General features: G+C 42.7%; 1 protein-coding gene across 3 annotated transcripts in view; it reads right to left on the reverse strand.

Moving 5' to 3' along the window:
- Positions 1-14,749, reverse strand: part of LOC137372330 (islet cell autoantigen 1-like) — a 114,185-nt gene that overhangs the window by 89,319 nt on the left and 10,117 nt on the right. For all 3 annotated transcript variants that reach the window (XM_068036181.1, XM_068036180.1, XM_068036182.1), the window contains exons 2-3: positions 5,169-5,211; positions 1,854-2,022 (exon numbers count right to left, since the gene is read on the reverse strand). In XM_068036181.1, coding sequence (XP_067892282.1) covers positions 1,854-2,022; positions 5,169-5,185 — 186 coding nt within the window. In that variant the 5' untranslated portion in view covers positions 5,186-5,211. The remainder of the gene's footprint in view (positions 1-1,853; positions 2,023-5,168; positions 5,212-14,749) is intronic.

Raw genomic sequence — 14,749 nt, forward strand, 5'->3', positions numbered from 1 at the left:
TTCAACCCAGAGAAGTGTGAGGTGATGCATTTGGGGAAGTCCAACAAGGCAAAGGAATACACAATTAATGGGAAAATACTGAGAGGTGCAGAGGAAGTGCAGGACCTTGGAGCGAATGTCCACAGATCCCTGAAGGTAGCAGGACAGGTCGGTAAGGTGGTTAAGAAGGCATATGGAATCCTTTCCTTTATTAGCCAAGGTACAGAATATAAAAGCAGGCCACAACTTGAGTACCGTGCGTAGTTCTGGTCACCTCATTACAGAAAGGATGTAATTGCACTAGAGAGGGTACAGAGGAGCTTTACGGGGATATTGCTGGAACTGGAAAAATGCAGCTATGAGGTAAGATTAGATAGGCTGAGGTTGTTCTCCTTGGAACAGAGGAGGCTGAGGGGAGATTTGATTTAAATGTAGATGTAGATAGAGTGGATGTGAAGGGCCCTTTTTACCTGAGCAGAAAGGTCAGTGACTAGGGGGCATAGATTTAAAATGATTGGTAGAAAGATTAGAGGGTGATGAGGAAAGTTCTTTTCACCCAGAGGGTGGCAGGGGTCAGGAACGCATTGCCTGAAAGGGTGATGGAGGTAGAAACCCACAACTCATGTAAAAGGTGTCTGGATGTGCACCTCAACTGCCGTAACCTGCAGGGCTATGGACCAAATGGGATTAAGCTGGGTGGCTTGTTTTTTGGCCAGCGCAGACACACTGGAACAAGTAGCCTCTTTTTGTGCTGTAAATTTTCCATGATCCGTTCCAGGATTTGGGTGCGGCAGTTTCCCACTGATTCCAGGACTTTCCATTTGGTCTTATCAAGCGTCGAATGTCCACCCACCTCGTACAAGGCCAACAACATCAGGGAGGGACAGACTCCCTTTTCTGTTTTTGCTTCCCCAGCTCAGTTGGGACCTGGGGTAATGCTGGAGGCAGGTACACTGAGTAAGATGAGACACAGTGGACTTCAGGTGCGTGTGGATTATTACCCAGCTCTGTGGTAAATAACAGGGGAGTGGGATTAATTAGATAGCTCTACTATAGAGCCAAATGGCCTCCTTCTGTGCTGCATCATTCTATGATTCTTTTTAATCAGCCACATATCCAGCGCAGGCACATAATTTTCTGGCACATTTGCGTGCATTTGCAAAGTCACTGAGATGTTAACCTGAGATGCTACCTGCAGTGGTTTTCTTTTACAACACCTTTGAAGGCAAAACTAAACACCAAAGATTAAATCCAGATTTCCCTGTACAATTTTTATTTATGCCAACATTGCTACCACAGTCCTCAGTGGGTAAAGACTAATCAATCAAGGTTAGGGAGAAAATAAACGGCAAAGGCTGGAAAACTAAGACAAAAACAGAAAATGTTGAAAACACCGAGCGGGCCTGTCAGCATCTGAAGAGAGAAAAGACAGATGAAAGTTTTAGTTTGGGGTCCTTTAGCCCTCCACTCAAAACATAATTTTTTTCCCAGATGCTGATACACCGGGCATCATTTTCTTTTCATTCAGGAAAGGGCAGGATTTGTTGTAGCTCTCAATATACAGCCCATAGTCACTGCTGACACAACAGGAGGAGATCAATGTTGTCAATAAGCTTTTATAGGATATTGGTACCAAATAAACCTTTGGAAAAGAACACTTCCTCAATACACTTGTATCGTGCCAATACACTTTTTGTGTTATACTTCTTCACCTCAAATCTCCCATCAGTGATAGATCTGTAATCATTATTACTTCACCTTACTGATATGTAGGTTACTAGCTCCACACACAGCCCAAATTTGGAGGCATAGAGTTAATAGTGCTTTTGGATGTTTTTGACAGTTTGCTGAGGGTGGTCAGATTTACAACCTACCTCCAACTTTGCATCCAAATCTGCGTCAGATGCCACCACATGCTCGTCCTCTTTTTTCCCTGTTGCTTTGATGAGGGCCTGCTTTGTCTTCCAGTATTTCTTCTGCATCTGGCTCACCACTGACTTGTCGTCACTGAGAACATGTCGGTTAAACATCTCTCCAGAATACCTAGTCACAACAACAGCCAGTAACTTGTTGCTTCAGTAACCCCAAACTGCATTGTTAGTGAGGAAAAAAATTGGTTCTAAACAGTGAATTATGTTTTAATTCACAACCTTAAAACATCCCAATATCATGCTGGGTCCTTTATTAAATTCACATATCTTGGGTGGTTGCACCAACCAACAATAATGAGAAGCAGTGACCACTGAATGTGTCTTTCTGTATAAATGTAGAATATTTACTGGATGCATAGCAGAGGCCAAAATCCAACTGCAGTCTTCTGAACTCCATGATCTGAAGATATCACCAGATAGCATTTATCTGCCATTTGATTCAATTTCCAGACTAGATTATTTCAAGCTTTTCAATTTAAAAGCTTTTGAACTTCCTCTCCAATTGCCAGTGCTGGATGTGCATGCATATTAAACCGGGGAAGGGGTAGTTTTCATTGGTGGAGAAAGAGTTCTATTCTTGTACAGGGTGCCTTTCTGGCTGAGGTGAGGATCTGCAGCCATTTCCCACCCTGTTCATCCCCTCACCTGTTGGCAAGTCTTTTATAGACACGTAAATAGTAAAAGGGTGGGAAAAGGAGGAGTGGGGTCATTTAGGGATCTAAAAGGGGATTTATGAATGGAGGCTGAGGGCATGACTGAGGTACTAAATGAGCATCTGACTTTACCAAGGAAGAAGATGCTTCCCAAGTCATGGTGAAAGAGGAGATAATTGAGACACTGGATGGGCTAAAAATTGAGAAAGAAGAGGTATGAGATAGCCTGGCTGTACTTAAAAGTTGATAAATCAACAGGACCGGATCAGATGCATCCAAGGATACTGAGGGAATTAAGGGTGGAAATTGCAAATCTTCCAATTCTCCTTATATACAGGTGTGGTGCCAGAGGACTGTTCAAAAAAGGGTGTAAGGGCATGCCCAGGAACCATAGGCCAATCGGTTTAACCTCAATAGCAGGAAAGCTTTTAGAAAGGACAATTCAGATCAAAATTAATAGTCACTTGGACAAATGTGGATTAATTAAGGAAAGCCAGCATGGATTTGTTAAGAGCAAATCATGTTTAACTAACTTGCTTGTGTTTTTTGAGATAACAGAGAGGGTTGATGAATGTAATGTGGTTGAAGTAGTGTATATGGACTTCCATAACAGGCTTGTCAGCAAAGTTAGAGCCCATGGAATAAACGGGACTGTAGCAGCATAGATATAAAATTGGCTGAGTGACAGGAAACAGAGACTAGTTGTGAACAGTTGTTTTTTCGGCCTGGAGGAAGGTATACAGTGGTGTTCCCCAGGGGTCTGTGTTGGGACCACTGCTTTTCTTGATATATATTAATGACCTAGACTTGGTGTACAGGGCACAATTTCAAAATCTTCAGATGAAACAAATTTTGGTAGGAAGATCAAAGTGAGGCAATATAAACTAAAGGGAACAATTCTAAAGGGGGTGCAGGAGCAGAGGGACCTGGGAATATATGTGCACTCATCATTGAAGGCTACAGGAAAGGTTGATAAAGCAGTTAATAAAGGATACAGGATCCTGGGCTTTATAAATAGGGGCATTGAGTACATAAGCCAGGAAGTTATGATAAACCTCTATAAAACAGTGCTTTGGCCTCAACTGGAGTAGTGTCCAGTTCTGGGCACCACACTTTCAGAAGGGTGTTAAGGTATTAGAGAGGGTGCAGCAAAGACTCAAAAGAATAGTTCCAGGGACGAGGAACTTCAGTTAGGTGGATAGGTTGGAGATACTGGGTCTGATCTCCTTGGAGAAAAGAAGATTAAGAGGAGATTTGATAAAGATGTTCAAAATCACAAGGGGTCTGGACAGCGTAGATAGGGAAAAACTGTCCCCATTGGCCAAAGAATCCAGAATCACAGGACACTAATTTGAGGTGATCGGCAAAAGAAGCAACAGTGACAAGAGGAAAAACTTTTTCCAAGCAGCAAGTGGTTAGGATCTAGAATGCACTGCCTGAGAGTGTGGTGGAGGCAGGTTCAATGGAGGCCTTCAAAAGAGGATTGAATAATTATCTAAAGAGAAAAAAAATTGCAGGGCTATGGTGAAAAGGTAGGGTTGTGGGAATAGCCGAATTGCTCTTCCAGAGAGCTGGCAGGAACACGATGTGCAGAATGCCTCCTTCTGTGCTGTAACTATTCTATGATTCTATGAAAAAAGGTATTTAAATGTACTAGTCCTCAGTTCAGGATGTGAAAACGTGCCAATTCCCAACAGTGCTGGGGAGAAGGTCACTTTTGAGTGCTCTCTGGAACTCCTGGTATGGCTGGGGGAGGGTCCAGGGATGTGAAGGCCTTTTTACTACCTATAAATATATATCTGTGGCACAATTATGATTTGATAATTCACTCTATGCTGGATAAAAATATGCAGACAAAGTATAACAAAGTAGTTTTTTTGCATCTATTTTAAAATTATTTTGGTGTCCTTCATTGCTTGGAGGTCAAATGGCTGGTTCACTGATGATAACTACCACTGCAGTGAATCTGAGGTCTGGATCATTGGCAGCCCATCCTGAGAACAAAGAACCCTCTGTTCATATTGGAGAACTCTCAAAGTAAATGAGAAAACACAGCAGTGCAAGGTAAAAGAGCAGCAAGAATGAGCGAGGAATGGACCACGGGACAGAATTTTACTACCCATCAGCCAACGGCTGGGGGGCGGCGAATTGAGGCAGGCACAACATCAAGGCAAAAATCATTCTAGGAATGACCCATAAATCAGAGCTAAACCACTCCTGTGAATGATTACTTACAGCAGTGTTTTTGCTCTGTGATTAATGGATCGTGGAACACCTTTGTTCACCAGTGGATAGTGACCAGATGCTGGCTCCATTCTCTCCTTCTGCAGTCTTCCCTATCTCCACTGCATTGTTATGGGGAGGGATCAAGCGGAGACCAATTCTACACAGCCATTCATACCTCTGACTGCCCAGTTTGGAGTACACTACAGAACTGAAAAGCCACAAATAAGAGCTCCAAGATGTAACTGAGCCTTGCCCTAGTGACGTCATTTCAACTGGAACTAAGTAATGGCCAGGTAGCACACTTGAATATCCAGGGCCTTCCAGGTACAGTATCAGAATGCTATCTGATGTTACTCCTGTTGCATCAATAAATGCTTACCCCTGATGACTGTCCATTGCGTACTTTTTCTGTTGTGAGGAACCTGAACAGAGAATCAACAGAAGCAGTTAGATCCAGACTTTACAATTTCAGAACAATTAAAAAAAGAACAACTTGCATTTATACAGTGCCTTTCACAACCTCAGTGCATCCCAGGGCACTACCTAGCCAAGAAAGCACTTTTCTGAAGTGCAGTCAGTCTCATGTATGGAACAATAATCGCGTTGTCGCTAGGATTTCATTACAATGGGCCCATGAATTTACAATCAATCGGTAAGAAGCATCCCATGGAACTGATATAATTATATGCATGAAATTAAATTAGATTACAGCATATGGTAACACTTCTACGTTGGGCCATTGCGCACTGTGTGGAGTTTACAAGTTCTCCCTGTGTCTGCGTGGGTTTCCTCCGGGTGCTCCGGTTTCCTCCCACGTGCCAAAGACTTGCAGGTTGATAGGTAAATTGGCCATTATAAATTGCCCCTAGTATATAGGTAGGTGGTAGGGAAATATAGGGACAGGTGGGGATGTGGTAGGAATATGGGAAAAGTGTAGGATTAGTATAAATGGGTGGTTGATGGTCGGCACAGACTCGGTGGGCCGAAGGGCCTGTTTCAGTGCTGTATCTCTAAACTAAACTAAACTAAAACTGTGGTGTGGTATTGAAGCAGTCAAAGAAGATCCTGGGTTCAATCCCTAATCTGTGTTGAATGAGTAGCTCACAGCTAGAGTAGTGGGGTGTTAAATTGGCCTCAGCATTCATGAGCTGGGGAGCAGCACAGAGAGGAAATCAGCCAAGTAGTGTGAATGGACAGGATCAGACTTGGATATGATACCCTGTCCTTTTTAAATAATCGACTCACGCTCATTCTTTGGAGTCCCTCACATGGGTGGGGTACTAGACAGTTGTTGGTGCCAATGGAAAGTTACCCAGCACAAGTCAACGCCAAAGGAAAAAGGAGGAGGAAATTGGAAAAAGAACATATTCACAAAAAAGCATTTTAATATAGTAGATGCACTTTGATCAGGACTCACTCACACCGACTCACTATATCAGATTCCAGTCACACGGAGTGTCGGCACATCACTGTGCTGTGCCAGAGTTACAGGATGTAAGTTTGCTTATACATTTCCCAAAACATTAATATCTGCTGTCCTTCAGCACATTGTCAGAGATTTTAAAATTCTCATTCTCATGTTAAATCTCTCCATGGCCTCCTCCCTCCACATCTTTACAATCTCTTCCAGCTCTACAGCCCTCTGTGAATTCTGCCCTCCTTCAACACTGGCCTCGGGCATCTACCGCTCCTTTCATCCCACCATTAGTGGCTGTGCTTTCAGCAGTCTAGGCTCCAAGCTCTGGTATGCCCTCCATAAACAACTCCACCTCTCTCTCCTCCTTTAAGATACACCTTAAAACCTACCTCTTTGGCCAAGCTTTTACTTACTTGTCTTAAGATCTCCTTTGGCTCGGTGTTGATTTTTGTCTGACTATAGTTCTGTGAAGCACCTTGGGACATTTTCTCATGTTAAAGGCACTATATCAATGCAAATTTAAGTAGAGGCTAGTGTTGTCTCTCCAGCAAAAAAAACTGCAAATGAACTGTCTGCTGGAAATACTCAGCAGGTCTGGCAGCATCTGTGGAGAAAGAAAGAGTTACATTTCAGGTCTGGAACCTGAAACATTAACTCTGTTTCTCTCTCCAAAGATGCTGCCAGACCTGCTGAGTATTTCCAACACTTTCTGTTTTTATTTCAGATTTCCAGCATCCGAAGCATTTTGCTTTTGTATCAGTTGATTAAGCACCGCGTATATGAGCCACATACTTTTATGCAAATTTCTTTCTTTTTTGATTCAAAGGTGTTGACTCCTTGTACAGTTCCATAGTTACCTCAGGCTCTCTGCTAGATCGCCCAATTGGCCATTCATTGCGTATGAACTGAAGCAGTTTAGCCATGACAGCATCGCAGCTGAGCGTGCACACTTCCTTCCATCAGAGGTCTCTGGAGACCACTTCAGAGCAGGAACTCTGGGAAGTTTTTCATACCTAACCCCAAGACACTGAGGCCAATTGTCTTGGCCTATTTTCCTGCTTTTGACGCAGTCTCCCTAGAACAAACGGTGATCAGTTCAGATAAAATTATTTTCTGCTAATAATCTATTTTTAAAAAACTCAGTTCAATTATAAATCCCATGTGATAATATTTTAACACTGAGAAGTGGTCCTTTTATAGACGTTTGGTAATCACAACATTTCTTCAGGCACAGGGAGGGAACCCAGTGTAAAATATACAACTCAAAACAACCTAGGGGTTGTCACATTAAAGGTTCATAAAATTCCATCAAAATTCATTAAGACAACACTTTAGCTTGGTTCAGTAGCACTCTCGAATCACTCAGAAGATTTTGGGTTCAAGCCCCATTCCAGGACTTCACAGATCATAGAAGAAGCACAGAGGGCAGCAAGGGCACAGAATGTACTCTGGGTGGGGAACATCAATGTCCATCACCAAGTAGTAGCACCACTACTGACCAAGCTCGCCAAATGCTGAAGGACATAGCTGCCAGATTTGGCCTGCAGCAGGTGGTGAGAGAAGCAACAAGAGGGAAAGCCCTATTTGACTTCATCCTCACCAATCTATCTGTTGCAGCTGCATCTGTCCACGCTGTATTGACAGGAGTGACCACTGCAAGGTCCTTGAGGAAACAAAATTCCATCTTCACACCGAGGACACCCTCCATTGTGTTGTGTGGCACTACCATCGTGCTAAATGGGATAGACTCAGAACAGATCTAGCAGCTCAAAATCAGCATCCATGAGGAACTGTGGCAGCAAAATTAGAGTCATAATGGCACAGAAAGATGCCATTCAGCCCACTAAATCCATGCTGGCTCTCTGTAAAGCAATTCAATCAATCCCATTCCCTGGCTCTATGCCTGTAGCCCTGCAAGTTTATTTCCTTCAAGTGACCATCCAATTTCCTTTTGAAATCATCCATTGTCTCTGTTTCCACCACCCTTACAGTCAGCGAGTTCCAGGTCATTATCACTTGCTGCATAAAAAAGTTCTTCCTCACATCCCCCCTGCATCTCTTTCCCAAAACATTCAATCTGTGTCCCCTAGTCCTTGTGCCATCAGCTAATGGGAACAGATTTGCATTGTCTACCCTATCCAAACCTGTCATAATCTTGTACACCTCTATCAAATCTCCCCTCAATTTCCTTTGTTCCAAGAACAACCACCTCAGCTTCTCCAATCTAACCTTGTAGCTAAAATCCCTCATCCCTGGAACCATTCTGCTCAATCTCCTCTGCACCCTCTCAAGGACCTTCACATCTTTCCTAAAGAGTAGTGACCAGAACTGGACACAATACTTGAGTTGGGGCCTAACCAGAGCTCAATAAAGGTTCAGCATAACTTCCCTGCTTTTGTACTTAATAACTCTATATATGAATCCCAAGATTCCATATGTTTTGCTAACTACTCTCTCAATACGTCCTGCCACCTTCAAAGATCTATGTACATGAACTCCCAGATCCCTCTGTCCCTGTACACTCTTTAAAACTGTGCCATTTAGTCTATATTGCCTCTCCCTATCCCTTTTGCCAAAATGCATCACCTCAGATTTCTCTATGTTAAATTCCATCTGCCACTTGCCCATTCTGCTAGCCTATTATGTCCTGTTGCAGTTGATTGGCATCATCCTCACTGTTTGCCACAGCTCCAAGTTTGGCATCATTGGCAAATTTTGAAATTTTACTCTGGATTCCAAGATCCAAGTCATTTATATATATTAAACAAAACAGTGGGGAACACCACAGTCTGAAAAACAACCATTTACCACGACCACTGTTTTCTGTCCTTAAGCCAATTTTTTATCCAAGCTGACACTGACCCTCCTATTCCATGAGCCTTAATTTTGTTAACCAGCCTTTTATTTGTTACATTGTCAAAGTCTTTCTTATGATCCATATAGACAACATCAACATTCTCTGTTACTTTATCAAAAAATTCAATTAGATTAGTCAAGCACAATCTGTCTTTTACAAATCCGTGCTGGCTCTCCCTAATTGACTCAAACCTCTCCAGTGCCTGTTGTTTTTTTTCCCTGATTACTGTTTCTAAAACCTTACCCACCACTGATGTTAAACTGACTGGCCTATAGTTGCTAGGAATGTCCTTACACCCTTTCCTGTATATATTGAATTATATTCAACCACAATCTGTAACCTCATGGCTCAGCATATCCCTCACTCTACCATTAGCATCAAGATAGGAAACCAACCCTGGTTCAATGAAGAGTGTAGGAGAGCATGCCAGGAACAGAACCAGGCATATCTACAAATGAGGTGTCAACCTGGTGAAGCTACAACACAGGACTACATGCATGCTGAACAGCAGAAGCAGCCCACAACCAACCTATCAGATCAAAACTCTGCAATTCTCCCACATCCAGTTGTGAACGGTGGTGGACAATTAAACAACTAACTGGAGGAGTAGTAGGCTCCAAAAACATTTCCATCCTCAATGATGGGGGAGCCCAGCATGTCAGTGCAAAAGACAAGGCTGAGGCATTTTCAACCATCTTCAGCCAAAAGCGCTGAGTGAATGATCCATCTCAGCCTTCTCCTGAAGGCCCTATCATAGATGTCAATCTTCAGACAATTTGATTCACTCCACAAGGTATCAAGAAACTGCTGAAGGCACTGGATACTGCAAAGGCTAGGGTCCCTGAACATCTGGGCTGCAATATTGAAGAATTCTGCTCCAGCTGCACCCCATGCCAAGCTGTTCTAGTACAGATACAACAATGTAGAAAATGGCCCAGATACGTCCTGTCCACAAAAAGCAGGACAAATCCAATCTGGCCAATTACCGCCCTATCTGTCTACTCTCAATTATCAGCAAAGTGATGGAAGGTGTTGTCGATAGTGCTAGCAAGTGGCACTTACTCAGCAACAACCTGCTCATCGATGGTCAACTTGGGTTCTGCCAGGGCTATTCGGTTCCAGACCTCATTACAGCCTTGGTCCAAACATGGACAAAAGAGCTGAATTCCAGAGGTTAACTGAGAGTGACTGCCTGTGACATTAAGGCAGTATTTGACCGAGTGTGGCATCAAGGAGCCTTAGCAACACTGAAGTCAATGGGAGTCAGGGAGAAAACTCTCCATTGGTTGGAGTTCTAGCATACACAAAGGAAGACGGTGGTGGTTGTTGGATGCCAATCACCTCAGCCCCGGAAAAAGCTACATAAGTTCCTCAGGGTAGTGTCCTAGTCCCAACCATCTTTAGTAGCTTCATCAATGACCTTCCCTCCAACATAAGGTTAGAAATGGGGATGTTACCTGAAGATTGCATAGTGTTCAATTCCATTTGCAACTCACAACTCCTCAGAAACTGAAGCAGTCTGTGCCCACACGCAGCAAGACCTAGTCAACATTCAAGCTTGGGCTGATAAGCGGCAAATAACATTCACACCACTCAAGTCTCAGGCAATGAGCATCTCCAACAAGAGAGATCCAACCATTTCCTCTTGACATTCAATAGCATTGCCATCTCTGAATCCCCACTATCAAGATCCTGGGGGTGATCATTGACCAGAAGCTTAACTGGACAAGGTATATAAATACTGCAAAAACAGGTCAGAGGCTGGGAATTCTGCAGCGAGTAACTCACTTCCCGAGTCCCCAAAGTCTGTTCGCCATCTACAAGGTACAAGTCAGGAGTGTGATGGATACTCTCCACTTGTCTGATTGGATGCAGCTCCAACAACACTCAAGAAGCTCAATACCATGCAAGACAAAGCAGCCTGCTTGATCAGCACCCCATCCACCACCAGTGCACAGTGGCAACAGTGTGTACCATCTACAAGATGCACTGTAGCAACTCACCAAGGCTTCTTTCAAACCTTTGACCTTTACCACCTAGAAAAACAAGGGCAAGCAGACGCATGGGAACACTACCATCTGCAGCCGTTCAAGGCGGTTCATCACCACCTGCTCAAGGCCAATTAAATGGGAAACAAATGCTGGCCTTTCCAGCAATGTTCACATCCCAAGAAGGAATTTAAAAACTGCACTGTCAGAGGTGCCATCTTTCACCATTCAAAGGAGAGAAGGAAGTTCTCCCAGTGTCGTGATCAACAATGATCCCTCAACCAACAGCAAGATTAGCTGACGATGTGGTCATTCACTCATTCTTGCGCCATACAAATTAGCTGCTGCATTTGCCAATATAACACTGACTGCACTTCAAAAGCAATTCATTGGATGTAAAATGCCCCAGGCTGTGAAAGTTCCTTTTTTTCTTATGTTGACTTTACCAATTCAATATCTTCCACTGAAATTTAACACTCCAGGGTCAAATACTCATCCTTAGCTAACCTGGAATAGCACAGTAGTAGCTGAGAAGAAATTACAGAGAATTAGAGAGTCTGCAGCACAGAAACTGGCCATTCTGCCCAACTTGGCTATGCCAGTCTTATGCATTTACATGAGCCTCCTCCCACCCTTCTGCATCTAACCCAATCACTGCATTCTTCTATTCCTTTCACTCTCATGTGTTTATCTAGCTTCCACTTAAATGTATTATATGCTATTCACCTCAGCTACTCCCTGTGGCACCAAGGTTCACATTCTAACCTGTAAAGAAGTTTCTCCTGAATTCCATATTGGATTTATTAATGACTTTTATATTTATGACCCCTAGTTTTGAATTTCCCCCACAAATGGAAACATATTCTCTACATCCACCCTATCAAACCCCTTCTTAAGACCTCTATCAGATCACCCCTGAGCCTCTCTTCTCTAGAGAAGAACCCCAGCTTGTTCAGTCTTTTCTGATATGTACAACTTCTCAGTTCCGGTATCATCCTTGTAAAATATTCTTTGCACTTCTCCATTCCCAGTAATTTGGAAATCCGAACTGTGCAGAGTACTCCAGTGTTTTATGTAAGTTTAACACAACTTCTCTGCTTTTCAATTCTATTCCTCTAGAACTGAACCCAGTGTTTTATTTGCATTTTTTTACTGGCTTTGTTAACTTGCTTTGCTACTTTTAAAGATTTGTGAATCTTTACCCCTCGATCCCACTGGATTCTTATTTTCTAACGTGTATTTGACCTTTTTATTCATCCTACCAAAATGTACTACCTCACACTTATCCATGTTGAAATTCATTTACCATTTACATTCCCGTTCTGCGATGTCACACTGTATTTTGTTGCACTCTTCTTCAGTATTAACTATATCCATCAATTTGATGACAACCACAAATTTTGAAATTCTACTTTCAACTCCCAAGTCCAAATCATGTATGTAAAGTGAGCAACAATGAGCCCAACACAATCCTTTGGAACATCACTTCCCACCTTTCGCCAGTCTTTAACCCCTACTCTCTATTTTGTAGCAAGCTTTCTATCCATTCTGCTATTTGCCCCAAATAAACTTCTCTGATTTTAGTCATGAGTCTACTATGCAGTATCTTATCAAAGGCCTTATAAAAATTAAAATATATTACGTCTACTACATTACCCTTATCTACTCTTTGTTATTTCTTCAAAATATTCAATACATTTGGACAAATATGACCTTCCCTTTTGAAACCTGTGCTGACTACTCTCTATCATATATTTATTTATTTTTTATTTACTTAGAGATACAGCACTGAAACAGGCCCTTCGGCCCACTGAGTCTGTGCCGACCATCAACCACCCTACATACTAATCCTACATTAATCCCATATTCCTACCACATCCCCACAATTCCCCTACCTCCTACCTATACTAGGGGCAATTTATAATGGCCAATTTACCTATCAACCTGCAAGTCTTTGGCTGTGGGAGGAAACCGGAGCACCCGGCGAAAACCCACGCGGTCACAGGAAGAACTTGCAAACTCCGCACAGGCAGTACCCAGAATTGAACCCGGGTCGCTGGAGCTGTGAGGCTGCGGTGCTAACCACTGTTTAGTTTAGTTTAGTTTCTAGGTAATTAAAAAGATAGATTTTGAGTGAGATATTTTTAGGTTTGAACCCCACCCAAAGCACTAACTTGTCTTTTCTTTTTTGAAAGTTGACAGACCTGCTAGCAAATTGTTTTGTTTTCCAGCTACAGGATTTTTAAAAAAATTCTGAAAGGCTTGAAACCGGTGTATATTTATTAATATAATTCACCAAAACTGTTGCTCAATGAATTACCTAAAGGCCTGGAGTGTGTTAGAATAGTCAGGTGTATTGGTAACAAAGCCATGAATGAGGGTTTCAGCAGCAGTCGGGGGCAAAGTCGGGCAATGTTATGGAGGCAGAAATAGGCAGTCTTACTGATGGTGTGGATGTGTGGTCAAAAGCACATCTCAGGCTTCAAATATGATACCAAGATTGCGAAGTCTGGTTCAGCTTCAGACAGTCGTCAGGGATACAGATGGAGTCTGTGGCTTGGGAACATAGCTTGTAGCGGGGACCAAAGACAATGCCTTCAAGTCTTCCCAACGTTTAGTTGGAGGAAATTTCTGCTCATCCAGTACTGGATGTTGAACAAGCAGTCTGATCATTTAGCAATAGTGGAAGGGTCGAGGCAGAGCTGGGTGTTGTCAACGGATACATGGAACCTGACGTGCTTTCAAATAAATGTTGCTGAGGGGCAGCATATAGTTGAGAAATGGAAGGAGGCCAAGGATAGATTCCTGGGAGACTCCAGACATAACAATGCACAAGTGGGAAGAGAAGCCATTGAGGTGATTCTCTGGCTATGATTAGATAGGTAAGAATGGAACCAAGCGAATCCACCAGTACTGCAATCATGTTATACAGTGACTGAACTGTACCCACCAGTACTGCACCCTAGTTTTGTTGGTCAAATGCTCTCTCTCCCTGGACACATTCTAAATTAGAAACACAGAATCTGAACTTCCTTTGTTTAAATCGGATTGCATGAGCTCACCATTTCTGAGTCAGCTCCTGATATCTCTGCTGTTAAATCGAGTTTGTGTCTGCTGCTGGTACACCTGTGGATCCACTGGATCTATGTAAACCAGATCTTACAGCAGGAATACTGGAATCAAGCACAGATGCCTGGAATCTGCTTTAAAATCTAAGTGCTGTCATTATAATCACATTACTAGGTGTTTTTCACAGCTCAAATGGAAAAATATAAAAACATCACCCTAAAATCACTGTTAACATGACCTGAACCATGGAATGGGGTTAAGCCTTCAATTCATTATAGAACATTGGTTACTTTGATATTATCATTTGAATGAGGCCAAACTTTTTTTTAAACCTGCAGCAAATGTCATTGCAAATATTGAACTGTTAGTATGCTCGATGTTGTTGCAAGGTTAACAATGGCCACATTCTTCCTCCAATGGCTCTGTGGTAAGGGCACTAACCAACCCAAGACTATAACAACAATTTGTATTTTATATAGCACCTTGAACATAATAAAATGTCCCAAGGCACTTCACAGGGGCATTGTAAAGAAAAAATTGACACTGAGCCACAAAAGGGAGATATTAGAGCAGATAACCAAAAGCAGCGAAGAAGGAAAGCAAAGTACAGGGGTGGAGAGGTTTAGGGA

Source organism: Heterodontus francisci, chromosome 7 (assembly GCF_036365525.1).
Source record: "Heterodontus francisci isolate sHetFra1 chromosome 7, sHetFra1.hap1, whole genome shotgun sequence".
Classification (NCBI taxonomy): domain Eukaryota; kingdom Metazoa; phylum Chordata; class Chondrichthyes; order Heterodontiformes; family Heterodontidae; genus Heterodontus; species Heterodontus francisci.